We start from the raw sequence: 27,864 nt of genomic DNA on the forward strand, positions 1-27,864 counted from the left end.
TACCAAGAACTGGACATCCCTCCAAAATTGATGAAACGACGAGAAGAAAACTGGTCAGGGAGGCTTCCAAGAGGCCTACAGCAACATTAAAGAAACTGCAGGAATTTCTGGCATGTATTGGCTGTGTCCTACATGTGACAACAATCTCCTGTATTCTTCATATGAATGGGGTAGGGTGGCAAGACAGAAGCCTTTGCTTACAAAGAAAAACATCCAAGCCCGGCTGAAATTTGCAAAAACAAACCAAGTCCCCCAAAAGCACGTGGAAACCAAGGTTGAACTTTTTGGGCATAATTACAAAAGTTATGTTTGGTGCAAAAACAACACTGCACATCACCCAAAGAACACCATACCCACAGTGAAGCATGGTGGTGGTAGCATCATGCTTTGGGGGTATTTTTTTCCAGCTGGAACTGGGGCCTTAGTCAGGGTGGAGGGAATTATGAACAGTTCCAAATACCAGGCAATTTTGGCACAAAACCTTCAGGCGTCCGTTAGAAACCTGAAGCTGAAGAGGAAGTTGACCTTTCAGCACGACAATGAACCAAAGCACACACCCAAATCCTCAAAAAGCATGGTTTCACCAGAAGAAGATTAACGTTTTGGAATGGCCCAGCCAGAGCCCAGACCTGAATCCAGTTGAACATCTGTGGGGTGATCTGAAGAGGGCTGTGCACAGGAGATGTCCTCGCAATCTGACAGAGTTGGAGCGCTTTTGCAAAGAAGAGTGGGCAAATAGTGCCACATCAAGATGTGCCATGCTATTTGACTTCTACCCAAAAAGACTGAGTGCTGTAAAAAATCAAAAGGTGCTTCAACAAAGTATTAGTTTAAGAGTGTGCACACTTATGCAACCAGGTTATTGTGAGTTTTATTGTTTTATTTTTCCACCTCAAGGATTTTAGTTTGTTTTTCAATTGAATTATTCACATTTTAGGTCACATTAAAGGTGGAAAAAGTTCTGACAGGATTTATCTTTGTCTCATTCTTTTACATCACAAGAACCTGCCATTTTAACAGGGGTATGTAGACTTTTTATATCCACTGTACATACTGTAGCATGTACGTATTTGTGTGACAGTCTTTGTTTGTGTCTGTCTTCGTTGTTAGTGTGTGTGTGTCTATATATGCAGACTATCAGCATTCTATTTGGATATTGTGGTATCTAGGCCAGAGTGATCATATCCGATTATTTTCTTTTTAAAAATGTCTCCAAAACAGCCCGATCAATCTGATCCAGGATATCAAAAAGGAGGATGACAGAATCCGGCTTATTCTGATCCCCAATTTATAAATATTTTTAACCAAGGATGTGGGACGAAGAGTTACTGTATATAACACCACAAACATAACAATAAATGCAGCACCTTCATGACATTAGTTGGGAATTTACACATTAAGAGTCATTAACATAAAGCTACCGGACTTATCAACAGTTAAACATGTAATTTAGACACTCTGGAATGATATTCTGATTCATAGTTTGTCCTTTGCTCAGGTGAACCCACTTGGTTTCCCTAAGAATTTGTTTGTGGGTGAAATTATCAATCCCATTCGAACCACTTGCAATCTCAACATGATCTTTGATATGTTTGAGTTGTCCTTCTAGTTGTCATTAGGCCGTGCAACGCTAAGAACCTGTTGGGTCAAGTTAACCACACTAGTACACATTTATTATTACACACAGTATTTTCAGTATTCTTTTTCTGAATTATTCAATGTAACACATCTTCATGTGTGTCATTGGGGCAAATACTAATGTCCAGCCTAGTATCTCATGAATGCATTATAACGTGAAATTTGTAATTGTAGAATTTGTTATTTGTGGTTATAGGCACTACTTTGATGCTCTTCTGTCCCTATATTTTCCCTCCCTCCTTCCCTCTCTCCATTCTAACCCTGCAGTGGCCTGAGGGATAGAGTTAGTATTCTGGTGGACGGCTCGCTTATCATCAGCAGTGTGAAGCCAGAGGATGCTGGGAGATTTACCTGCAGTCCCAGTAACAGCCTGGGTCGGCCCCCATCCGCCTCGGCCCAGCTCACAGTGCAATGTGATTGTCATGCCTTATCCTTTACAGTCAGCCTCTACCATTAACCATTATGCAATTGCAAAGATATTTATTTTTAAAATGTAGGCATTTGTTGTTGCTGTGTATCATGAGAAGGAGTTTGCAAAACAAAACTTAAGATAACATTCTGCCAGGCAGAGGTTAGGCTACTATGTATATAGTTAACATTTAGTTTAGATTTTTTTTCAGAAAACAATTTCTATCTCCCAGAAGAAAGTTAGGCTTATCAAAGCATCACAATATTTTTTCCTGTTGCCAAACCGTTTCAAACCTGAACATTCTATAATTTGAGGCAAGTTTTACATTGTCTGAAATAAGTATTATATTACTTGAGATTACATTTTAATGCGCTTTTAATGTGTAAAATTGTTATTGTAAAAACAAATAGAACCTTGCAAAATTATTTACAGCAATAGTACTCAGTTTATCTTTAGATCTGCCTTTAGACATGCTTGTGGGCTTCATACAAAAATTATGATGTTGTTCAAGGGGCCCTACTAAATAGTGTGGTCATCAGTAAAGGTCAAACCTTTAGGTTGCAGCATATTTTCACAAAACAGTTGCCAAAGACTGAATGGCTTTGTAGGTAACTCAATCTGTAAAAGTCACAACCTAAAACGCCAAAGATAAATTGTTCCCAAGGTTTTCTCTGACTGCTTTGTATGTGAAACTTTTGGAGAATTCCATTGCTTTTGTGGCTTTTTTCTTTTCTGAACCTTGTCTAAAGTATGTTTAAAACATTTAAGTTTCTACCATAATCACACAGGATATTATGGATAACAGAAAACAAACAACTTTACAATGTATTAAGTGATGTTGACACACATACATGGGATTTAAGGGGTATATGCAATGCCCTCCGAAAAAAAGAGTAGTACCCTCCACTACACAAGGTAGAGCAATTCCACTGCAACTGTGTACAAAAAGAGTAGTTATACGGCGTACAGCTGAATGTACCCTCCACTACACAACAAGGTAGATCGATCCCACTGCAACTGTGTACAAATAGTCCTGCAAAGGCTGTTCTTTAATTAGTGGATGTTACTTGAGCTAACAATAATTGAATAAAGCCTTTTGAAATAGAAATCAGGAAAGATCTGTCCAAACCTCTGTTTTAGCTGCATTGTGTATTTAATAGAAAGTTACACTGGTCTTTATGAAAATTCTAGACCCCTCACCCCAAATGCCAAGCGGGCATGTTAGCCCTAGTCCCTGTCCCATCCAACCACTACAGTGATTCTGTCTCTAAACTCCAACAAACACACACACATAAAAATTATCAGGAGTTCTGCTGGTTTAATTTCAAACAACGACCTTGCAGTCTCTCTTCTTCTTGGTCACTTGAGCCACTTTTGTTTTTAACTGCTGTTTTTCTATCATGAAACAGTTTCTGTTTTGATCCCAAAGGCTTTGTATTTGATCAGATTTAATCAATATTATAAGTAGTCTGTTTTTCATTTGTGACTTTGCAAAACATCAGCCTTGTTGTTCCACTGAGGTAAATAAGTTGAATCGTATTCCACATTGATGGAGGCGATGATGAACGTTAAGCAGTAATACCATCCACCACCAAGATGTGACCCTGCGTCAGCAGTTAGTGATTCGTCAGGGTAGCCAAGGCAACAGACATTTTACATTTCCCCACTCAATATCCTCCTCCCTTGATCCAAATAAGATTCTTTTTTTATTTATACCTCAAGTGCTCAAGTAGGGGCGGGCAGCACCAGTCATGAGGGAGGGGTTTTGAAAGGGAGCATTACATCATTGCTTGCAGAGACCAGCCACATTTCTTACACATAAAAGGTTATTTTCCCCTCACTAGTAGTGACTAATTTTCCTAAGTAAGTCACATCAAGAGCCAGGATGCATAAACATAGATAGCTGGCTAGCCCTGTGCTATTTTAATTTTATTTATTTTACTTTGGATGATACTTCCCAAAGCAATGATATGCCTGCCTGTCTGCTTTCCTCAGAGATCTTTCAAAGCTAGCAGATTTCTGTGTAAGTGCTTAAAGTTCAGGTTGCATAGTACAGGTATAATGTGATAGATAACTATCCAAGGATTTGGAGTGGTTGGATGTATACAGATGCTGCAGTATACTGCACAGGCACTGCTGATGTCTGAGCTATCAGGGCACTCTTTCAATCTCTTAATCTCTCTTTCTCTCTCCATCTCTTAAAGTTGCATTCAGGGACCTTATGCCCACCACATTCACATGATATGTTAAGAATTTGATTAGCACTACATCAGTCGGCTTTGCACAACATCAACAATGGTGCAGGCTAACATGCTCCCGTACCTGCCCCAGGAGAGCAGTGCCATGCAGGTAGCCACACACACATACGAATGCTCACACGCTCAAACACACAACTACAACACTACAACGCATGCACACGCGAACCAAATTAGACAGCCGCCACCGTGACCAGCTGCCTCTGTGATGCGTGTCTGGTGACAGGTGCTGCAAAAGCGAGGGAAACGGGGGAGAGAGAGAAAGAGAAGGAAGAGGAGGGGGAGAGGTGACATCATCCTCTGTGGAAACCCTCTCCTCCGCAGTGACGTCAGCTGCAGACTGGCGGCAGGCCGGGTTGGCAGGCAGACGGCGTGGTTGATAGCGGCCCCATTAGACCACTGATGGCACTGCAGCACAATGCCAAGATTACAGTGTGTCTGTGTGCAAGCTTTATCAAGACTGGCACTGCACCCCCCCTACTATAAATAGACTGTGGCACCTCACCAAGCATTGAGGCTTTTTTTTTCCTAAACTGCTCCTTGCCAAGCTGCACCAGTCGTCAGAGGGACATCCATTAGTTCTTCGTGTAGCTGGGTTTTGTGGCCGTATTCACAGCGCTTTCAGCAGATGACAATACCAGAGTCGACCCTTAGGCCACTTACACTGTCCATTTCAGAACTGGCCGAGACCTGAAAACAGAACAGGTATGAATAGGGGGGGGGGTGCCGGAGGGTATGTTGTTTTGTGCCCTTGTGGCGTGTTAGCAGGATGTGTAACGGCGAATGTGTCCGCTCCACCACATAGCCCCATGAGATTATACGGGCACACATATAATCACAAAATTACTATTTAGGGCTTTTCACACTACTGAGCTGAACGGAGCTGAGGCAAGCCAAGTAGGATTGAGCTGACCAGCCTACATAGCCACTAAATATGAAATGAAATATCCCAGCCAGCACAGCTTGCATGATAGTGGTTGGCATGATAGTGTAAATAGGGTATGTGATTCTTTAATCCTTATTAAAACCATGTTAACTTCCACTGTTTGGTTATCAAAATATTCCAGAGTCCATTACAATTGAAATTTAATCATAATTTAACACAACTCTGTTTCCAAAAAAGTTGAGACTAAATACAGAATGCAATGATGTGCAAATCACTTATACCTTTATTTAATTGAAATTGGTACAAAGACAACATATCAGATGTTGAAACTGAGAAATGTTATTGTTCATTTCCCTTTTCAATTTGATTTCAGCAACACGTTTCAAAAAAGTATTTTAACAACACTTACTGAGGAGACCAATTGATGTAGATTTGAAAGTGGAATGTTGTCACATTCTTGCTTGATATAGGATTACAGCTGCCCATCAGTTCAGGGTCTTCTTTGGTGTATTTGTCATTTCATAATGCACCATATGTTTTCAATGGGTGACTGGTCTGGACTGCATGCAGGCCAGTTTAGGACTCATACTTCAGAGCCTGGCATTGACCTAAATACAGCATGGCTCCTTGAAAAGGACATCTGGATGGCAGCATACGTTTCTCCAGCGTTTATGGTGCCTTCACCAACATGCAAGTCACCCATGCAATGTGCACTAATGCACCCCCATACCATCACAGATTCTGGCTTTTAATCAGCACTGCAGGCTGATTACAAGCCGGATGGTCCCTCTCCTCTTTAGCCTGGAGGACACGGCATCCATGATTCCTGAAAATAATCTCACATTTTGATTCGTCAGACCACAGGACAGTTTTCCACTTCGCCTCAGTCCATTTAAAATGAGCTCAGGCTCAGAGAAGGCGCTGGCGTTCCTGGATCTTGTGTATATATTGTTTCTTCTTTGCATGGTGGAGTTTTAACTTGCATTTGTGGATTCTGTGATGTTCTGTGTTCACAGACAATGGTTTTCAGATGTGTTCCTGAGCCTATGCAGAGATTTCTACTACAGAATCCTGTCTCTTTGTAATGCATTGCTGCCTGAGAGCCTAAAGATCATAGACATCCAATATTGGTTTTCACCCTTGTCCCTTGCGTACAGAGATTACTACAATAATGATATTGTGTACTGTAGATGATAAGATCCCTAAACTATTTTCAAATTTACATTGTGATACGTTATTCATGAATTGAGGCACCATTCACCCCTCCCCATCCTCACTTCTGACAGGCCCATCCTCTCTGGAATGATCATTTAATTCCCAATCATATTACTGATCAATTGCCTAATTAGTTGTGTGATGTTCCACCAGGTTTAGTTTTTTTGCTTTACACAACATTTCCCACCTTTTGGTGCCACAGTCCCAGCTTTTATGAAAAGAGTTGTATTTAACAAGAAACAATAACATATTTCTGTTTCAACATTTGATGTCTTGGTACTATTTTCTAGTGAATATAGGGTTTAAATGATTTGCAACTCATTGCATTCTGTTTTCTTTACATTTTACACAGCATCCCAACTCATTTAGAAACAGGATTATATAATAATCAATTTCCCTTCATGATTGTTGAACAATTTATTTATTCATTAGCACATTAAGGGTTATATACAGATGACATGCATGCTGTGTCTTGTATCTGTGAAGGTCATACACTTATATAGCTCTCTTCCTGGCTAATTCCCCTTGACCAACCTGACATTTTTAGACCGTAGTGTACAACAGATGATATTATCAGACACTTGAAATACATAAGCCATGATAACAATATATCTCATAAATTATTATAATTGATATCTACAATTCAGTACATGATTTTAACAGTTGAGTACATTCAATATATATCAGAAATAATTGGACACTGATGCAAGTTCTGTTATTTTGGCTGTTTACCAAAATGTATTCAAGTTACAGTTGTATAATGAATGTGAGCTTAGTGCAGTCTCTCAGCTTTATTTTGTGGGTATTCACTTTCAAATTGGACGGAGGATTTAGGAATAACAGCTCTTTAATATGTTGCTCCCTCTATTTCAAAGGACCAAACTGTTTCATGGACAGGTGTGGGCTATTCCTTTGTTATTTCTTCATCAATTAAGCAGGTAGAAGGTCTGGAATTGATTCCAGGTGTGGCATTCACATTTGGAAGCTGTTGCTGTGAATCCACAACATGCGGTCAAAGGAGCTCTCAATGCAAGTGAAACAGGCTATGCTTATGCTGCAAAAAATACGATAATCCATCAGAGAGATAGCAGGAACATTATGGGTGGCCAAATCAACAGTTTGGTACATTCTGAGAAAAAAACAATGCACTACTGAGCTCTGTAACACAAAAAAGGCCTGGACATCCATGGAAGACAACAGTGGTGGATGATTGTAGGATCCTTTCCATGGTAAAGAAAAACCCCTTCACAACATCCAGCCAAATGAAGAACACATCTCTAGGAGGTAGGCATATCATTATCCAAATCTACCATAAAGAGAAGATTTCACAAGAGCAAATACGGAGGGTTCACAACAAGGTGCAGACCATCCATAAACCTCAAGAATAGAAAGGTCAGATTAGACTTTGCCAAGAAACATCTAAAGAAGCCAGCCCTGTTCTGGAACAGCATTCTCTGGACAGATGAAACTAATATCAACCTTTACCAGAATGATGGGAAGAAAAAAGTATGGATAAGGCTAGGAACGGCTCATGATCCGAAGCATATCACATCACCTGTAAAACACTGGAAGCAGTGTGATGGCATGGGCATGCATGGCTTCCAAAGGCACTGGGTCACTAATGTATATTGACGATGTGACAGAAGACAGAAGCAGCCGTATGAATTCTGAAGTGTATAGGGATATATTGTCTACTCAGATTCAGCCAAATTCAGCAAAGTTGATTGGAAGGCGCTTCACTTTACAGACAGACAATGACCCAAAACATACTGCGAAAGCAACCCAGGAGTTTTTTAAGTCAAAGAAGTGGAATATTCTGCAATGGCCAAGTCAATCACCTGATCTCAACCCGGTCGAGCATGCATCACTTGCTGAAGACGAAACTTAAGGCAGAAAGACCCACGAACAAACAACAACTGAAGACAGCTGCAGTAAAGGCCTGGCAAAGCATCCCAAAGGAGGAAACCCAGAGTTTGGTGATGTTCATGTGTTCCAGACTTGCCTACAAATGGTTATTGACAGTATTTAAAATGAACATTTTATTTATGATTGTATTAATTTGTCCAATTACTTTTGAGCCCTTTAAATAAGGGGACTATGTATGAAAACGGTTGCAATTCCTAAACGTTTGGTACGCTGTTTTTGTTCAACCACTTGAATGAAAGCTGAAAGTCTGCAATTCAATTGCATCTTGGTTGTTTAATTTCATATCCATTGTGGTGGCATACAGAATCAAAATTGTGAAAATTATATCCAAATATTTTCAGACCTAACTATATATTTGGTTATCACATTTTTTAATATGCATAAAGACCAATATTGGTGTAGTGTCACAAAAGGTTAACTGAGAAATGTAGCTACGTTCTTATTGGAACGTAACAAAACACCCTCCACTTTGCCATTCGAGCCTACTGTTCTTTTGCTTCCGAGCTTCTTCGAATTTGACTTGTGCTAAGTGCTAAGTCTTTCTCTTGTCTATCCGTGCTGCCAGATGAAGTTATCAGCCGTGACTCCAGACAGACTGTGGTCATTGAGCCTTTGTCTGAATACTGAAGAGGACAGCTTGCTCTATGTTCATGTTAATCCACATTTTACTGCCATTCTATACATTGTTTCTCTTATTCTCCGTCCTGTATTGGCATACTAATGGTATTTTTTTTTTCCTTTTTGTTTGTCATTGTTTACACTTCCACTAAGAATAACCTATGTATAAACTGCCACTGCTCTCCGAACAGCATTTACTAAGGCACAGAGTTTATCATATTTACAACATCCCCATGCTCATTAAACCTGTTATTTATCCTGGCTCCTGCTGTAGCAGTGCTCCCATGTTCATTAGCTATACCTTAAATATGATGTTTTACTGTAACAGTTGACTTGGCCTGGATGCTGGATGATCTAGCTAGTGGTTAAAACCACTACCTACACTACTGTATAACCCTGTTTCAAAAAAGTTTGCATAAAATGCAAATAAAAGCAGAACGCATTAATGTTGAAATCATGTATCCCTATATTTAATAAAAAATAGTACAAAGACAACATATCAATTGTTGAAACTGAGAAATGTTATTGCTTTTTGAAGAAAAACATGCCCATTATGAATTTGATGTCAGCAACATGTTTCAAAAAGGTTGGGACAGGGGCATGTTTGCCACTGTGTTGCGTCACCTCTTCTTTTAAAAATTCTCTGTAAGTGTTTGGGAACTGAGGTGACCAATTGCTGTAGTTTTGAAAATGAAATGTTTTCCCATTTTTGCTTGATATAGGATTTCAGCAGCTCAACAGTTCAGTGTCTTCTTTGTCATATTTTTTTCAATGGGTGACAGGTCTCGACTGCAGGCAGGCCAGTTTAGCACCCGGATACTTTTACTACAGAGCCATGTTGTTGTGATACGTTCAGTATGAGGTTTGGCATTGTTCTAAATACAGCATGGTTCCTTGAATAGGATATCTGGATGGCAGCATATGTTGGTTCAAAACCTGTATATGTTGTTCAGCATTTATGGTGCCTTCACAGACGTGCAAGTCACCCATGGCATGTGCACTAATGCACCCCCATACCATCAAATATTCTGGCTTTTGCACTGCGTGCTGGTGACAAGCTGAATGGTTCCTCTTCTCTTTAGCCTGGAGGACGTGCCGTCCATGTTTCCTAAAAATAATTTCACATTTTGATTTGTCAGACCACAGGACAGTTTTCCACTTTGTCTCAGTCATCTAAAATTAGCTCTGGCCTAGAAAAGTTGCTGGCGTTTTATGGATTGCGTTTATATATTGTTTCTTCTTTGCATGGTAGAGTTTTCTACCATGACGTACATGATGACATCCACAATCTATTTGCAATTTTATGTTGAGAAACATTATTCTTAAATTGTTGCACTATTTGCCTGCGCAGTTTTGAGGCAAATATTTGCCTGCGGAACCCCTCCCCATCATGGGAACCCCTCCCCATCTTTACTTCTGAAAATACTCTCTGGGATGCTCTTTTCATCACTAATCATGTTACTGACCTGTTGCCAATTAACTTAATTAGTTGTGAGATGTTCCACCAGGTTCTTTTCTTTTTAGCATTACGCAACTTTTCCAGTCATTTGTTGCCCCTATCCCAGCTTTTTTAAATGTGTTGCTGGTATCAAATTCAATCAAATGTTATTTTTCAAGAAACAATAACATTTCCCAGTTTCAAAATGTGTTTTATTTGTACTTCTTTCTATTGAATATAGGGTTTACATGATTTGCACATCATGGCATTCTGTTTTTCTTACAATTTTACACATCATCCTAACTGTTTTGGATTTTCATGGATTAGAATCCAGAACACTGCACAGTGACATACTCTCTACCCTTCCCACCATCTCTCCTATGTCCAGTAAAACAAATAATAAAGCAAGTATACAAAATTAGCGTTATATCTCTCTTGCTTTAGACCCTGCCCGTGTCAAAGACATGCCACCTGCCATTTATGCAGCCATCGGCCTGCCAGGCTTCATCCGCTGCCCAGTTGATGCCAACCCGCCCGTCACCTTGGTCAAGTGGACCAAAGATGGCAACCCCCTCCGGATAGAGAAGGTGAGTCAAGAATCATTGTCATTATTTAAATTAAAATATGGATCCTGTGTCCTTAGCACATCATGTATATTCATTAGATGATATTAGAATGAATTTGAATATACTTTTAATGTAATAAAAAGTAACAATAATTGATTGTATTATCCTAAAGGCAATTGGGAAATAGCTAGGAAAGTCAAAGACACTTGAAGAAACTGGGCAATAGGTTTGACTTAGACTTTTGCAAATCATTGTCTATGGATCTATTACATCCTGTCATGATGACTGTAATGCCCTTTCATTAAAGGAGCATTTCACCCAGGAAGATGGTGTGTCTCATGTCTAGAGCAGTCAGATTTGTTTCACACCTAATTGGCCATAAGGAACCTGGTTGGTTTTTCCACCCCAAAGGTGTTCAATGGGGTTGAGGTCAGGGCTTTGTGCAGGCCACTCGAGTACCCCCACACCAACCATGTCTTTATGGATCCCACTTTGTGCCCAGGGCATGGTCATGCTAGAACAGGAAAGGGCCTTCCCCAAACTGTTGCCACAAAGTTGGAAGCAGCCAATTGTCTTTGTATCCTGCAACATTAAGATGACCCTTCACTGGAACTAAGGTGCCTAGCCCAAAACCAGTATCCAATGGGCACTATGCATTCAATAGGCACTATGCATTCTGGTAGGTAGCGTTCTCCTGGCATCCAACACACCTAGATTTGTCCGTCAGACTGCCAAATAGTGAAGCATGATTTATCACTCCAGAGATCACGTTTCTACTGCTCCGGAGTCCCGAGGTGCTCTGCTTTACACCACTCCAGCCGGCTCTTGGCATTGTGCATGTTTATGGGAACACCCATTTTGTGAACCACCCGATGCACAGTTCTTGTGCTGATGTTGCTTCCAGAGGCAGTTTGGAAATCTCTTGAGTTACACTGAGCTGCGGCCCAGTGAGTTTGCGTGGTGTACCACTTCGTGCTGTGTTATTGTTGCTCCAAGATGCTTCCACTTGACAATTACTGCACTTACAGTTGACCGGGGCAGATCTAGTAGGTGTTATGGTAATGCCATCTATAAGAGCTCTCAGTGGATGTAAGTACAGAGATAAAACAATCAGCGGTTTAATTTACTTGCAAGGAGAGATGGGTCAAAAGCTTACAGAATAAACCTCTGAGGAATCTCTGAGGAAAACAGAACAGTGAAAGTATTTATACAGGTAAAAGGGGTGTAGTAACACTGCTCATTAATTCTCATTAATTCTCTAATTCCTTCCGATCCATCCTACCCCTGTTGTGTCTTCCCCTATCCTGTCCTAAAACCCACCGATCTGCATCTACCCCATCCTGACAAAAGGTTTACATATACCTCAACACCTCATTCTTCCTTTGCCACGGTTATAGCACAACCAACATTCCATCTCTTATCTAAACATGGGGACTCAGTACTTTAATCAGTAACTCCTTCATACATCTATAGAATTAAGAATACATCAGCTAAAGAAATTCCCTAACATAGGGCAGAAGTTTCACAAACTGACTTGTGGCCAAGGTGGCATCTTATTTATGAGAGTGCCTCGTTTAAAGTCACTGAGCTCTTCAGGGTGATGCATTGTACTGCCAGTGTTTGACTATAGAGATTTCATGGCTGTGTGCTGGATTTTATGCACCTGTGAGCATTAGGTGTGGCTGAAACACCAAAACTCAATAATTAGTAGTGCTTTCCACATTCTTTTGGCCATAGGGTGTATATTGGGATTTCCTGTCTGGTGGGATAAAGGTTTCAAATACGAATTGAAGAATGTACTGTATTTACTAATTGGATTTGGACCACAATAGTTTAATAGAAGTGGCAAATAAGTACATTAATTCTATTGTTTGGTGCTTTTCGTCTTGCTAAACAAACAGTGGCTATGTGAATTTACTGCTTATTTTGTCCGGGTTAAGAAGCTGATTATTGAGATCTGTGACTATTGAGATCTGTGACATTCTACTGGGTAATGTATAAACAAACATGAATGCAGGTACTTTGCTGTTATTCAAGCTACTGTCTGAACGTGTTCTGTGGCATCCTTCATAGAACAACCAGGTTTGGTGGAAAGTAGAGACCATGAATTCTTAGGTATTTATTCTGGTAAATGAGTGTAAATGTTTGTGTTTTTTCCCAACTGTAGTGGGATATAAAGGCATAGCTTAGTCTTTGTAGATATGCCAATTGATTTCAGTCTCGCTTATTGAAAACCCTGTCAGCGGGAATTATTGCAATCTGTCACTAGCACTCTACTATAAAATGTCTACTCAATTTAAACATGCTGTTTTTCTGGTGACAAATGTTAGTTTTTGTCAAAGAAGTGAATTTGTAATTTACCTGGTAAACATGTGTTAATGTTTTTCCAAGTAACGGCAAAGGTATATAATTTGCTTGTCAAAAGTACATTATCAACTGAAACAGTCATTTTTACTGGTCAGTTTGTGTTAATGTTGTTGTTTGTTGGTATGTAGGTGAGATTTGCTGTATTTACTCATGGGTACATTACTGCCACAAAGCAAAGAGCAAAATAGCACTTTTCTGCATTTGCTTGTAGTTACTAAAGTGAGGCACAGAACACGACATGAGCATATTGATTAAAAAGTGTTTATGTCTTAAAACATTTTATCAGATAGCACTTGGGTACTGGCCTTCTTATGATCCAAAGAATATGAAAACACAGCTGCAGACAGGGCCTTCTCAATCATCGCTTCGGAATAGTTTGTCTATCCGTGTCCAGGCAGCAGGCTCAATCGACATATTTAAAAAGCCTCTGAACTTCCTCGTTTTAGTTTTGGTTCATTGGCTAAATCTTAAATGAACCCATTTCTCTCAGCCCTTGGCCCTCCATTTGCGCATTCATGCGTGCCTACTCCATTTGCAAGTGTCCCAAAGCTGAGGGAGGAAAAATGATTGTGTGTGTGTATGGGATAATTAGACCCTCCAGTGGCAACTTCCATTGAGTCTGCAACCAAACACCATTCATGAGCGAAGTGGAATGCCACAAAGCACAACATGATTTTTTAATTTTATTTATAAAGTTTCACAGATAATAGATAGCATATGAATTAAATGACTCTTGCATTTTTTTGTCTGAATTTGAGACTTGTGAAACACGTAATAGATGAAAAACGTCCTAAGTTGAATGTTGTAGTGGATCGATTTGGTCATTTGAATTTCTTGCTCATTTTGGCAAATTATTGCTCATTCAAAATGAAACATGAATTGCATCACTCAAGACACAACTATATCCTGAAGGTGATGGGTTCTTTGATCCACTCAACAGTCCTTAGAAGTTCTGAGTTTTCACCCTCTGAGTTTCATCAGCCAAACGTGGAGTGCCCTAGGAAGGAATCATTCGAGATTAACAGATTAAGATCTGCAAGCGGCAGTGGTTAGCTTGGAATTAAATATAGGTACAGGCACTGTGTTTTTCCGAATATGTCCATTAGACTGGGATGTCACAGCCACTTTCAAGGTTTTCAACCCAATCTATGTAGAAAAACAGCTCCAACAGGATCCTGTATGAAAAACAGCACCCCTGGAAAGCTGTTGGGTGTGCAGGAGTTTGATCCAGCTCTTAATCACACCAAAGTTTTTCAAAGTGACACTCAGACGGAGGCCTGCACACCCAGGGTCTATTTTGGTGAATGGCTGGCCACCTTGGATAGAAAATATTGCAATATTACCACCAAGTACCTATTATTAATTAAATGAAAAAGGGATGAAATGGGCCAATGATTGGTTACATCTCAAGAAGTTGAGACAGGACTGTTTTTTTGGGAGTGTAACTTTGATGAATAGGACACAAATCCACATAGCCTCTCAGAGTAGAACTGCTGATTTTCAGTATAATTTTTTTTGACATTTAGTCATAATGAATAACAACAGAGTTCATACAGTATGAAGCTGGGGATCTGATCCTACTTTTTTCTGTGATGCTCTGTGGATACAGGCAGGTTTCATATCCCCTGGATTGACAGTGCGACCAAGTGGAATGGGGACAGGGTCAGCCAGGAGTCATCAAGGCAGTTTCTTCTGGGATGTGGTCTTAGAAGACAGGTCATCCTGGACAGAGATAGAGAAGATCAAGCAGATAAAGCAGGAAAATACTGATCATGATGTTGCTAATTCACAAAGGCCACCATATTCACCCTGGGCCACCGGCAGTCCATGTGGATTGCATGGCACCTTGTTACAAACTGCAGTAGTTAAGTTTAAAGTAAGGCTCAGATTAATAATTCAGTAATGAAGGGAAACTGTCAATGCAGTCAAACTGAATGTAGTTATGAAGAAATTTGGAGGGATTTTTTAACTTAAAAAGATTTGTGCCCATAAAATGTGTCACTAATATTGCCATATCCCACTGTACAAATCAAACTATAAATGCACAAAAATAGATTATTTTTTTCTTAATATATAACCCATGATCTGGTATTTTGGAGGCAGGACTGTTGACATATACTGTAAGGACCCACTGTAATTGATCACATTTAGAGCATATTTCATAGTCTTACCCGGGATTCTTTTGAATCCATTGCAGATTAGAGATTCAATTTGTGAACCTTATCAATGGTGATATAAACATTTAATATGGTTACTCTCTGCTGGTGATTAGCCGGATGTGCATGTAGACTGTGATCAGAGATAGTATAGCCTAACTGGGAACCAGAAAAAAAGTTGTATTATTGATATCCACTATGTCAAATGAGTGGGACCCAATTGGTCCTTGTGTGGCATAGCAACATCAAATGGGAGTAAACTGTGCAGCAAGGTTTTGCTACAATCGTTAATATGAGACATTAGCTGGCAAACATTTCCTTGTAATTCTTTTCACCAAAGAATTTCACTAATTTCACAAAACTGTGAGAGGAATGCAGGAGATCAGGGACTACCAATTAACAGTCAAATATTCTTAGATTTATGTATGCAAATAAACTACACTGAAAGCAGCTTGCTATAATCATTCAGGTAGACTGCAGTAACTACATATCAAGGATAGCATACTGAAGGTAACATTTTTTAAATACAAGCTACATTTATACTTCAGTATTACTACTACATATTAAATTCAGTTAAAATACAGTTAACTGCAGATTTGAAGTTTGTTTGTAAAGGTAGGCTGGAAATGACATTATGAAAACCTATTGAGAACAACGGGGGACTGATCACACTGCTCACTTCCTATCCCATCTTGCAGCCGCAGTATTCTCAGCTCATTTATGCAGGATAATGGGGCAGTGCTGTGCCACTGGGGAGCCCAACCGTGCAAATATTGCAATGTCATAGAGTTAGTGTCTCTTTGTTCCCTCAGTACCCTGGTTGGAGCCAAATGGAGGATGGAAGCATCCGTGTGGCTGAGGTGACGGAGGACTCTCTGGGTACTTACACCTGCATGCCTTACAACGCCCTGGGCTCCGAGGGATGGTCCGATCCAACTCCCCTGGTGCTAAAGGTACGCATTTGTGAACAGTCATTTGCATTTTCCATAGAAAGAATAGCATCTAAGAAGCTTATAAATGAATAGAAATAGCCCACAAACTGTGGTTTCCCATGGGGGGTTAGTTAGGCCGAGTAGGCAGAACCTAGGAAAGCCAAGCACTCGCTGACAGGATCCGATTAGGCAATACTGGTGCATTCTAGCATGTTTCTCCTAGACGTCTTCACAAGTGTAATGTCTAAACGCACTATTCCACACCATTCATAGGATTATTGTACGTTTTGGGACAGAAAACTGTATTGAAATCAAAACATTTTCATTAATGGGAACATTTGCAGAATCTAGCCCTATTTCTCTCTTTGTGCGGAGTGGAAATGACAACCTGATGCTTCATGTTTATACAGTCGGTGGGCTACCTGGCTGCCTGTCTATCTGGGCTAGCCAGTTAGGCATTAGCATACATTAACACTAACCATGCCAGTTAGTGTAGCAGTTGCCACTGATTTTCAATAGGAAGACTAGTTAGACTAGCAGCAACACTCATGTTCAAGCCTTGCCTTAACCCCATTGGGTAGCAGTCCATGGGCCATGGTCTGATGTCAGGTGGCTTTATTACATATGCAAGTAGTGCCATCCTTCTTGTCGGAAGTGGACCACATATTTCAAAGCATTCTCAATTCAAATTTGAAATTAAAATGCCTAAAAGCTCATTGTTACATTAAGATATTGTTATAAAAATATTACACACTTTGTGACAGTGATTTAGTCATTTTACAATTGTGTGGAAGTTCTGATAGAATAATGCATTAAAAAAGGCAATCATTAGCCAAGAAAATGGAAAGTGAGAAATTTCAGCCCAGTAGGGATTTGGCTTAATTGGTTTAGTCTACCAAGCAATCATCTCCCACAGCACCTTCCCCCCTGTGTCTTGTGTACCCAAGCACCAGTTTGTATGTTGTTAGCTGAACCGCACTGACTCAGGGCAGTACAATTGAGGAAGTGGCTCATTACAACGCTTGCATTGTGATACAGTGATGTCACTTTTGTAGCTACGTATCTAGCTAATTGAAGGAACACTGCATACTGTATATTGTTCTAGGCTACTAGCTGGTTATTTTCTTTCTGTCATTTCAAGTGTCTGGCCCAGGCTAGACTGGATGTAATGGATATGTTGTGAAGTATTTTGATTAGCTAAAATCAAAAGATTTGAGGGAAAATGTAACTATCCCCAAAAAGGTCAATCCTTTAGAACAGTGTTTATCTACCCTGCTCCTGGGCGCCATGCATGTTTTATATCTCTCCCTGCTCTGTCACATCGATGCCAGTTCCACTTTTTTCATTGCAACCCTGTAAACAGGGATTTGGGACATCAGGTGAGTGTAAATAATGAGGTGGAACAGAAAAACCAGCGGGCTCCAGACCTTGTAGGATAAGAGTTGAGTACCCCTTGTATAGTGCATGAAAACTCTGATTAATGTTAGCTGTTACAGTTACTAACAAGTAACATTTTGGTGAAAGCATTTACCATTGTGTCTGCAGCACAAAAAAGCTATTGGGTTAGTAGGAATCCCAGTGTTGTCCTAAAGGTTCCAATGTTATGTTAATTTTATACAGCTTTGATTGTTGTCCACATACATTATTATGTTTATGAATTATTATTATTATTATTGAATTAAAATAAAACAAATGTGTAGTACCTTGGATGTAAAAAAAGACCATTACAAATCACATTAATCATTATTATTATTAGTTAAGACATATTGCTTGCTGAATTACAGAACTCTTTCACCATACATCACATCATCATTATTAATGAATGTATTGTTTTAGAATTAGGCTCATGAAGAATTATTTTAAGGGTTTTCTAGTCATCTAGGTCATAAGTACATTGTGGCCAAACTACTTTCGAGCTATCGCATTAGCCATAGCTATATACAAGAAATTAATGCATGGGGAGAAATGCGCTAACAGACGTAAGACCATGTCTCTGGGCAGGATCCCCCAAAGTTTTCGATTGTTCCTGGAGGGGAGTACAGGCAGGACGTTGGGAGAGAGCTGGTCATCCCCTGTGCAGCTGAGAGAGAATTTCCCTATCCCAACATCACGTGGAGGAAGGTAAGTGACCCCAACACCACCCAACACAATCTTGTGTCTTTGTCTAACTGTCAGTCACTTTACACTAAGACAAAGCTACAGGCCCTTTTCTCTATCCTTTGGCTGTAAAGTTAGAGTTGTGCTCAAAAGTTTGCATAACCTTGAATAATTGGTAATATATGTACAATTTTTAAAGTAAACATGAGTGAGCAGGCAAAACACATTTATTTCTTATGGGATTCATATTCATCTATAGGTTAAAACAGAATGGCACAATCATAAAACAAAACATGGCAACAAAGAAAATGTCTGCATACCCTTAGTTCTTCATACTGTGTATTGCCCCCTTTAGCATCAATGACAGCGTGCAGTCTTTTGTGATAGCTTTCTATGAGGCCCCGAATCCTTGCAGGTGGTATAGCTGCCCATTCGTCTTGGCAAAATGCCTCCAGAACATGCAAAGTCTTTGGTCGTCTTGCATGAACTGCACATTTGACATAACCCCAGAGAGGCTTGATGATATTAAGGTCAAGAGACTGTGATGGCCACTCCAGAAAACCTTCACCTTTTTCTGCTGTAACCACTGGAGGGTCAACTTGTCCTTGTGCTTAGGGTCATTGTCGTGCAGGAAAGTCCAAGAGCGGCCCATGCACAGCTTTCATACAGAGGAATGCAAATTGTCTGCCAGTATTTTCTGATAACATGCTGCACTGATCTAGTCAAGATTCCCTGTGACTTTAGAGCTCACACCCCCCCAAAACATCAGTGAGCCCCCAACCTGCTTCACAGTGGGGATGGTATTCTGTTCACTATTGGCCTTGTTGACCCCTCTTCAAACATAGCCCTTATGGTTGTGACTATAAAGATCTATAAGATTCTTGTCACTATAAATTACAGTGTGCCAGAAGCTGAGAGGCGTGTCAAGGTGTTGTCCGGCTAACAACGCCAGGGTATCCAAACTTATGAGCACAACTGTACATTGCTCAATACTCACAAAAATCTTTTGGCATTGAGATTTAAGGATAAAAAAGTTATTTGCTCTCAGTAATTCCATGCAATGACTGAGGAAGGACATTTTCTCTGGAGGTGTTATTATTTCTGTCTTTCAGTGTGTCACCAAATCCACCTGACTTCCTTAATCCTAATCTACCAGTCTATTTAATTTATCAGTCAGTCTGTCTCTCTTACTAATAACGTACTGCCTGTCTAGATGCTAACGTACTGCCTGTCTAGATGCTAACGTACTGCCTGTCTAGATGCTAACGTACTGCCTGTCTAGATGCTAACGTACTGCCTGTCTAGATGCTAACGTACTGCCTGTCTAGATGCTAACGTACTGCCTGTCTAGATGCTGGTGGTTGGCGATAATGTGCTGTTCTCTTCCCTTCACTATGTGTAGGTAGGGAAGCCCAGTAAAAGCAAGCACAACGTCCTTCCAACCGGCAGCTTACAGTTCAAGTCCCTGAGCAAGGAGGACCATGGGGAATGGGAGTGTGTTGCCACCAACGTCGCAACGAGCATCGCTGCCAGCACGCACCTCCTAGTTATTGGTATGAGCCACTGTGCCGAACACATGCATGACAACATACAAACTCATACACACACACACAGAACACACAGAAATTGTTATAGATACACACACACAAAACCTATGTTCATATTGTTGCATACATAATATTTTGTTCATGATGCGGCTTGCAAACCAAGAGTTCACATATTGAATGTAGGACATACACTGATGAGCCGAAACATTTTGACCACCTGCCTAATATGCCGTTTGTCCACCGTGTGCCACCAAAACATCCCAGATCTGCTGAGACATGGAGACATGGAAGTCCCTGAAGGTGTCTCGTGGTATATGGCACCAATATATTAGCATCAGATCTTTCAAGTCCTGTAAGTTGTGAGGTGCAGCCGCCATGGATCAGACTTGTTGGTCCAGTACATCCCACAGATGCTCAATCCGATTGAGATCTGAGGAATTTGGAGGCCAGGGCAACACCTTGAACTCTTCATCTAGTTCCTCAAACCAGTCCTGAACAATGTGTGCAGTGTGGCAGGGCGCATTATCCTGCTGAAATAAGCCACTGCCATCAGGGTATACCGTTGCCATGTGTGTATCTGGTCTGCAACAATGTTTAGGTAGATTGACGTCCACATGAATCCCCAGACCCAGGGTTTCCCAGTAGAACATTGCCCAGAGCATCACACCCCCTCCACCGGCTTGTCGTCTTCCCACAGTGCAGGTGCCAGGTAAATGGTGCACACATAAACTGCTGTCCATGTGATGTAAAATATGCGTGCCCATTGTGGGTGCTTTCGATGGTACAGGGCAGTCTGACCATTCAGCCCCATACGCAACATACTGCGATGCTCTGTGTGTTCTGACACCTTTCTATCAATGCCAGCATTAACTTTTACTGGTCTGTTGGATCAGACAACATGGGCCAGCCTGTGTTGTGACACATTCCTCCCGTAGCCATTCTTCCATTTCTCTGTGACTTGTGCCAGCTTTGACCTTCTGTCAGTTCGGACCAGACAGGATAGCCTCAAGCATCAATGTGCCTTGGGCAACCAAGACCCTGTTGCCCTGTTCTCCTCGGACCACTGTCGGTAGGTACTCATTACTGCTGACCAGGAGCACCCTACAAGCCTTGCCGTTTCAGAGACCCGGTTCTCTGGCCTAACAATTTTGGCCCTTGTCAAAGTCACTCAGGTCTTAACTCTTGCCCATTTCTCCTGCATTCAACACATTGACTACTGTCTAATCTACCCACACCTCGATGTGTGCCCTTGTTAGGAGATGATAAACGTTAGTCGCTTCATCTGTGAGTGGTCATGATGTATTGGCTCATCAGTGCATTATGATTGGTTGATCGCTGTAGATCATTGTTCATAATCATGGGTGTACTCTCGCAGTCATCTGTCAGGTATGCTACATCACTAAAGGTGTGGAGCTCTACACTTCTGGTGGGTTACTTAAGCATTCTAAAGTTCAGAAATCAGAACACAGATACATTTTACTGATCAAATCTTATAATGTTCTTTAGTTGCAGATGCTATCTTATAACATCACTTTCTCTAACTGTTTATAAATAACTTTTGACCACCGTCGAACTAGTTGGTAAGGTTTCATTATTTCTCAGTAATATGAAAAGTTCATCTTGATATCATTCGCATTTCTTCTGATATCAGTATTATATCTTGAATGAATGAACTTGAGTCCCAAGTGAAGCATGTTTTGTACGGAGATTTGAATTTAACATTGAGCTTCAACCAGTCCTTAATATTGACTTGTCCAATCAGAAATGTTCTTTTTCATTATCGGTAGAATGACGGGATTAGTGCAACCAATTTATCCTCTGAAAGGATAGTGTAGAGAGGCTGGGCTATACGGTGCCATCTAAGCGCCACCTGCTGACAGTTTTTGGAAGCTTGATGCATCAGCCAGAGCACCTGGGGGAATCACATTAGCAAGGTCAACTAAGTGAACACCAGAATCCACTGATCACAGATGAGCAAACTGGCCTCAGCATTGGAAAAGTAGATAGTGACTGTTTCTACAGCTAAAAGCTCTGGTATGATAAATAAAGACCGCTAATAGAGAAGCGTTGTCTAGGCCATCTTATTTAGAATTTTTCATGTGCTTTTTGTGTTGAATTCAGTAATCAAGCAATAGCCAATGACAGAGGTTGCAGATACCCAGTTGGACAATTCAGTTCTCTCCTAAGATTTTTACATATCAGGTTTTGATCACCTGCTAATTTCAGTCCCCTCTATCTCTCAGCACATTTTCAGTATAACCCATACTAGCAGATTGTCTGTACTTTTTCTGAAATAGTGATTATAAACACATCACAAGACTACTATAATAAATTGTGACCTTCCACGGTTACAAGATAATCCAATTCAAATAAATTCTCTTCAGTGGTCATGGAAAGCAGGAAGGCTTCCTAGTTAATTTGTCTGCCTTCCAACCCCTATGTCATTGTATGAGGAAACATTTTAGCGGTAACATCTGGAGTTATTAACAATGTGACAAAACCTCCCAAGGTCACACTTGTTATGACAGATGCTGATGTCTGATTGGAGAATAAAAGGGAAAAAGGTTTTGATGATTTGTCTTGTCTGTCGTCAAATGTGACCCTTTGAATGTACTGTTAAAGAAAGTGTGAGGTTCTAATAAGGCACACCTGAGCCATTGTTTCATTTAGGAATGTTGCAACCTGGTTTCAGGGGACTACGTACACTATTTTGGTAAATCTTTGACGGACGAATTAGTAAGATATATTACGTTAGGCGAAGTAACATTAGAGTAATAATAATGAAAAAATTAAGTGAAAGGCCATGTTTTGAATCTGGGTCCTTCCGCTCCACAGACAGGTGCCCTACCCACTGCTCCAAATAGGAACTTCCTGATAGAGGAAGCAAGTAGTTGTTACAACATCAAAATGTTACAAGTGATTTTCTTTCTAACCCGAACCTTAACCCTAACCTTAACCCTAGTGCTGTGATACCTAACCCAACCTTAACCTTACATTTTTCGTTTTCTAACCTTACCCCGAACCTAACCCTAACCTAACCCTAACCCACCCCAGTGCTGTGATACCTAATGTTAACCCTAACCCTTAACCCCAGTCCTGTGATACCTAACGTTAAATGTAACATTAAAATGCATTTTTTATATATTGTAGCAACCTTGGTTAGGCCATTACTTGTCCCTCCACATTCATAATCCCTGTTTGGAGCAGTGGGTAGGGCGCCTGCCTGCAGAGCTCAATGTTGCTAATTCGAAACACGTCTTGGACATTTTGTGCAAATTCGTAATGTATGATACGTTTTTGTACCGTTCGTAACATATGATATGTTTGTCTGGCGTTCGTAGCGTATTATACATTTCATTAGCGTTCGTAACATATTATATGTTTTAGCCAATTTGTAATGTATTATACATTTTGGTAAAGCATTGTAATGTAACCTAACATAATATAACATATCATATGAAATTTAGTGCCATGGATTTACGTAAAATAGTCTACGCAGTCACCTGAGATCAAGTTGGAATATTCTAGTGAGCCTAGGCCTGTTTTTAGGCACCATACCACAAGTTTCTGTGACACCTTGACCAGGTTACATCAAATCCACATAAGTGATTTATGCTTCATGCTTCACTCTCTCTTGCCCTCCCACCCTCCTCACTACCCCCACTCCTCACTTGACTCCCCTCCCCAGGCACAAGCCCCCACGCCCCGGCCAACGTCTACGTGACGGTCTCCACCACCTGGGCCAACGTGTCTTGGGAGGCGGGCTATGGCGGCGGCTTCGAGCAGACATTCTCAGTCTGGTATGGCCATGTGTGAGTCATCCCAACATGCTTTGCTTCTTGCTTCCTCAAACCTTTCCCCCTGTAATGCTACATTCTGATTTTCCACCCCTCTACATCCAGTCTATACTTTGTGCTTTGAAATACATGACAGGAAGTGTACAAGAGCACACTTGGAAAAAGGGTGGAGAATCTGGATGCTGCCCACCTGTTGTTGTTGTTGGAGTCCCTGTCTACCCTATTCTGCTGCTCTTCTTCCTTGGGGTGGCTGCTGCACCTTGGCTGTGGAGGAGGGGGTTGGATTGGGTAGCAGGGTGGATGTTTACCATCAGTACTGGTCTGAGTTCAGTCTTTAATTCATCCCTGAAATTCAGTCCGGTCTTTGGGGAGGGTTAGGTAGATACACTGTTACACAGAGCTGATAAGGTACAGATAATACAATAGAAGGGAGCATGGACATATCATAACATGGTTATGATAACATACTTAGTCAAAATACAGCACCAGTGAAAGGTTTGGACACACTCACTCATTCAAGGGTATTTTTTTGTGTGCTTTTTTTAACAATGTATAATTATATTGAAGACATCAAAACTATGAAAAAACATGTATGGAATCATGTAGTAACCAAATTTTTAAACAAATCTAAATATTCTTTTATTTTTAATTCTTCAAAGCACCCACCCTTTGTCTTGATGACAGTGTTGCACACTCTTGGCATTCTCACAACGACTGGGTAGTCACTGGGAATACTTTTCCAACAGTCTTGAAGGAGTTCCCACTGAGAACTATTTGGCTGTTCACTCCTTCCAAACTATCTTAATTGGGTAATTGTGGAGGCCAGGTCATCTGATGCAGCCACATCACTCTCCTTCTTGGTCAAACAGCCCTTACACAGCCTTGAAGTATGTTTTGGGTCACTGATGAAAAATGAATTATAGTCCCACTAAGCGCAAACCAGATGGGATTGCATATTGCTGCATAATGCTGTGGTAGCCATGCTAGTTGAGTGTGACTTGAATTCGAATTAAATCACAGAAAGTCTCATTATCTTGTGTTTAGTTATTGGCCTGCCTGACTTAAACTAATTTGCACAACCCTAAAATGTTAAGTCTTTGCAAATTCTTTTGGGTAAAATTATTTTAGGGAACTCTGTTACTGGTAATGGAGGTACAAGAAATGGTCACATACTTTAGATGCGCAGTGTTCAATAAACAAAGAAATGTAAATACATAATCTTACTTTTTCTAATCTAAAGTACATTAACTAAATATTTTTAATACATTAAACCTTTAATTTTCAATAATAAAAATTACTGGCCAGTAAAATATCATTCTTAAAAGTTAATATTCTGTTGACTCATATCCAAATTAAGTTCTTCTCGCCAAAAGATTATTGGATGCTGAAAAAAACGTCAAAACCTGATTTGGGGCAAAATGTTTTCTCTCACCTGATCATAGAACACGGTACCCAATCAAATTTCCAGTTCCGTTAAAACACCTACAGATGCTGAAGTTTATGTTGGTAGAGGATTTCTTCTGATAAGCTTGTTGGCATAGCAGCGTATTGTTGGAGACTTGGACCCCAAGATTTAATTAACCTGCAATCCTCCAATTACGTAGGAACATTTCTAGTCAGTTTCTTCTCCACTTGAGTTTTATGTATTTATTACTATTGCTCTTTTAGTTGAGATGTCTATTTTCAGGTATGTACCTTTTTAATAGCCTTTGCCGTTAGGTACAGTTAGGTACAGTTAGGTCTGGAAATAATTGAACACTGACACAAGTTTTGTTATTTTGCCAAGGAGCTTTCAATGGAAGTGAAACAGGACATCCTTAGGCTGCCCAAAAAAAAATGCCATCAGAGAGATAGCAGGAACATTAGGAGTGGCCAAATCAACAGTTTGGTACATTCAGAGAAAAAATTTAAACACGCTAGTGAGCTTTGCAACACAAAAAGGCCTGGACGTCCACGGAAGACAACAGTGGTGGATGATCATAGGATGATCATATTAAAGAAAAACCCCTTCACAACATCCAGCCAAGTGAAGAACACTTTCCAGGAGTGTTATCCAAGTCTACCATTAAGAGAAGACCTCACAAGAGCAAATACAGAGGATTCACCAAAAGGTGCAAACCATTCATAAGCCTCAAGAATAGAAAGGCCACATTAGACTTTGCCAAAAAAACATCTAAAAAGGCCACCCCAGTTCTGGAACAGCATTCTTTGGACAGATGAAACTAAGATCAACCTGTACCAGATTCATGCAAAGAAAAAAGAATGGAGAAGGCTTGGAACAGCTCATGATCCGAAGCACACCACATCATCTGTAAAACACGATGGAAGCAGTGTGATGGCATGGGCATGCATGGCTTCCAATGGCACTAGGAAATAAGGGGACTGTGTATGAAAATGTTGCAATTCCTTACGTTTCATATGCTATTTTTGTTCAACCCCTTAATTATATTATAACTGAAAGTCTGCACTTCAATTCCATCTCAGTTGTTTCATTTCAAATCCATTGTGGTGGCATACAGAGCCAAGATTATGAAATTTGTGTCAGTGTCCAAATATTTCCAGACCTAACTGTATGAAGGACAACAACCTTTTGTCTCAATTTCTTTTGTGTGTTCTTTGACCATTCCTAGGCAGATAGTTAAATCAGGGAATTTGGCACGTGTCACTTGACATACAGTTGTGCTCATAGTTTGCATACCCTGGCAGAAATAGTGAAAATATGACTGTGATCATATGAAACCATTTATTATCACATAGTTGTTAGCCTCCTTTTGAAATCGTAATGATAACAGAAATCACCCAAATGGCCCTGATCAAAAGTTTACATACCCTTGAATGTTTGGCCTTGTTACAGACACACAAGGTGACACACACAGGTGGAAATGGCAATTTAAGGCGAACTTCCCACAACTGTGGCTTTTTAAATTGCAATTAGTGTCTGTGTATAAATAGTCAATGAGTTTGTTAGCTCTCATGTGGATGCACTGAGCAGGCTAGATATTGAGCCATAGGAAGCAGAAAAGAACTGTCAAAAGACCTGCGTATAAAGGTAATGGAACTTTATAAATATGGAAAAAGGATATAAAAAGATATCCAAAGCCTTGCAAATGCCAGTCAGTACTGCTCAATCACTTATTAAGAAGTGGAGGGTGTTCTCTTGATACCAAGCCAAGGTCAGGTAGACCGAGAAAAATTTCAGCCAAAACTGCCAGAAGAATTGTTTGGGATACAAAGAAAAACCCACAGGTAACCTCAGGAGAAATACAGGCTGCTCTGGAAAAAGACGGTGTGGTTGTTTCAAGGAGCACAATACAACGATAATTGAATAAAAATGAGCTGCATGTTTGAGTTGCCAGAAAGAATCCTTTACTGCGCCAATGACACAAAAAAAGCCCAGTTACAATATACCCGACGACAACTTGACACGCCTCACAGCCTCTGGCACACTGTAATTTGGAATGACGAGACCAAAATAGAGCTTTATGGTTACTGTACAACCATATGCGCTGTGTTTGGAGAGGGTTCAACAAGGCCTATTGTGAACAGAATATCATCCCCACTGTGAAGCATGGTGGTGACTGACTGATGTTTTGGGGGGGTGTGAGCTCTAAAGTCACAGGGAATCTTATGAAAATCTATGACAAGATGAATGCAGCATGTTATCAGATAATACTGGCAGAAAATGTGCATTCTTCTGCATGAAAGCTGCGCATGGGACGCTCTTGGACTTTCCAGTACGACAATGACCCTAAGCACAAGGCCAAATTCACCTTCCAGTGGTTACAGCAGAAAAAGGTGAAGATTCTGCAGTGGCCATCACAGTCTCCTGACCTTAATATCATCAAGCCCCACAGGGGAGATCTCAAACGTGCGGTTCATGGAAGACGACCAAAGACTTTGCATGACCTGGAGGAATTTTGCCAAGACGTGGGCAGCTATACCACCTGCATTAATTGGGGCCTCATAGACAACTATTACAAAAGACTGCACGCTGTCATTGATGCTAAAGGGGGCACT

The 27,864-nt window shown here is 40.5% G+C and overlaps 1 protein-coding gene across 5 annotated transcripts in view; it reads left to right on the plus strand.

The window, feature by feature from the left end:
• igsf9bb (immunoglobulin superfamily, member 9Bb) overlaps positions 1-27,864 on the plus strand; it is a 169,193-nt gene that overhangs the window by 103,167 nt on the left and 38,162 nt on the right. For 3 of the 5 annotated variants that reach the window (XM_029121266.2, XM_029121264.2, XM_029121267.2), the window contains exons 7-12: positions 1,906-2,051; positions 10,830-10,972; positions 16,287-16,427; positions 18,408-18,527; positions 19,906-20,056; positions 23,739-23,862. In XM_029121266.2, the coding sequence (XP_028977099.1) occupies positions 1,906-2,051; positions 10,830-10,972; positions 16,287-16,427; positions 18,408-18,527; positions 19,906-20,056; positions 23,739-23,862 (825 nt within the window). The remainder of the gene's footprint in view (positions 1-1,905; positions 2,052-10,829; positions 10,973-16,286; positions 16,428-18,407; positions 18,528-19,905; positions 20,057-23,738; positions 23,863-27,864) is intronic. The other 2 variants (XM_029121265.2, XM_029121268.2) reach the window with 1 other exon arrangement.

Source organism: Esox lucius, chromosome 7 (assembly GCF_011004845.1).
Source record: "Esox lucius isolate fEsoLuc1 chromosome 7, fEsoLuc1.pri, whole genome shotgun sequence".
NCBI classification, from domain to species: Eukaryota; Metazoa; Chordata; class Actinopteri; order Esociformes; family Esocidae; genus Esox; species Esox lucius.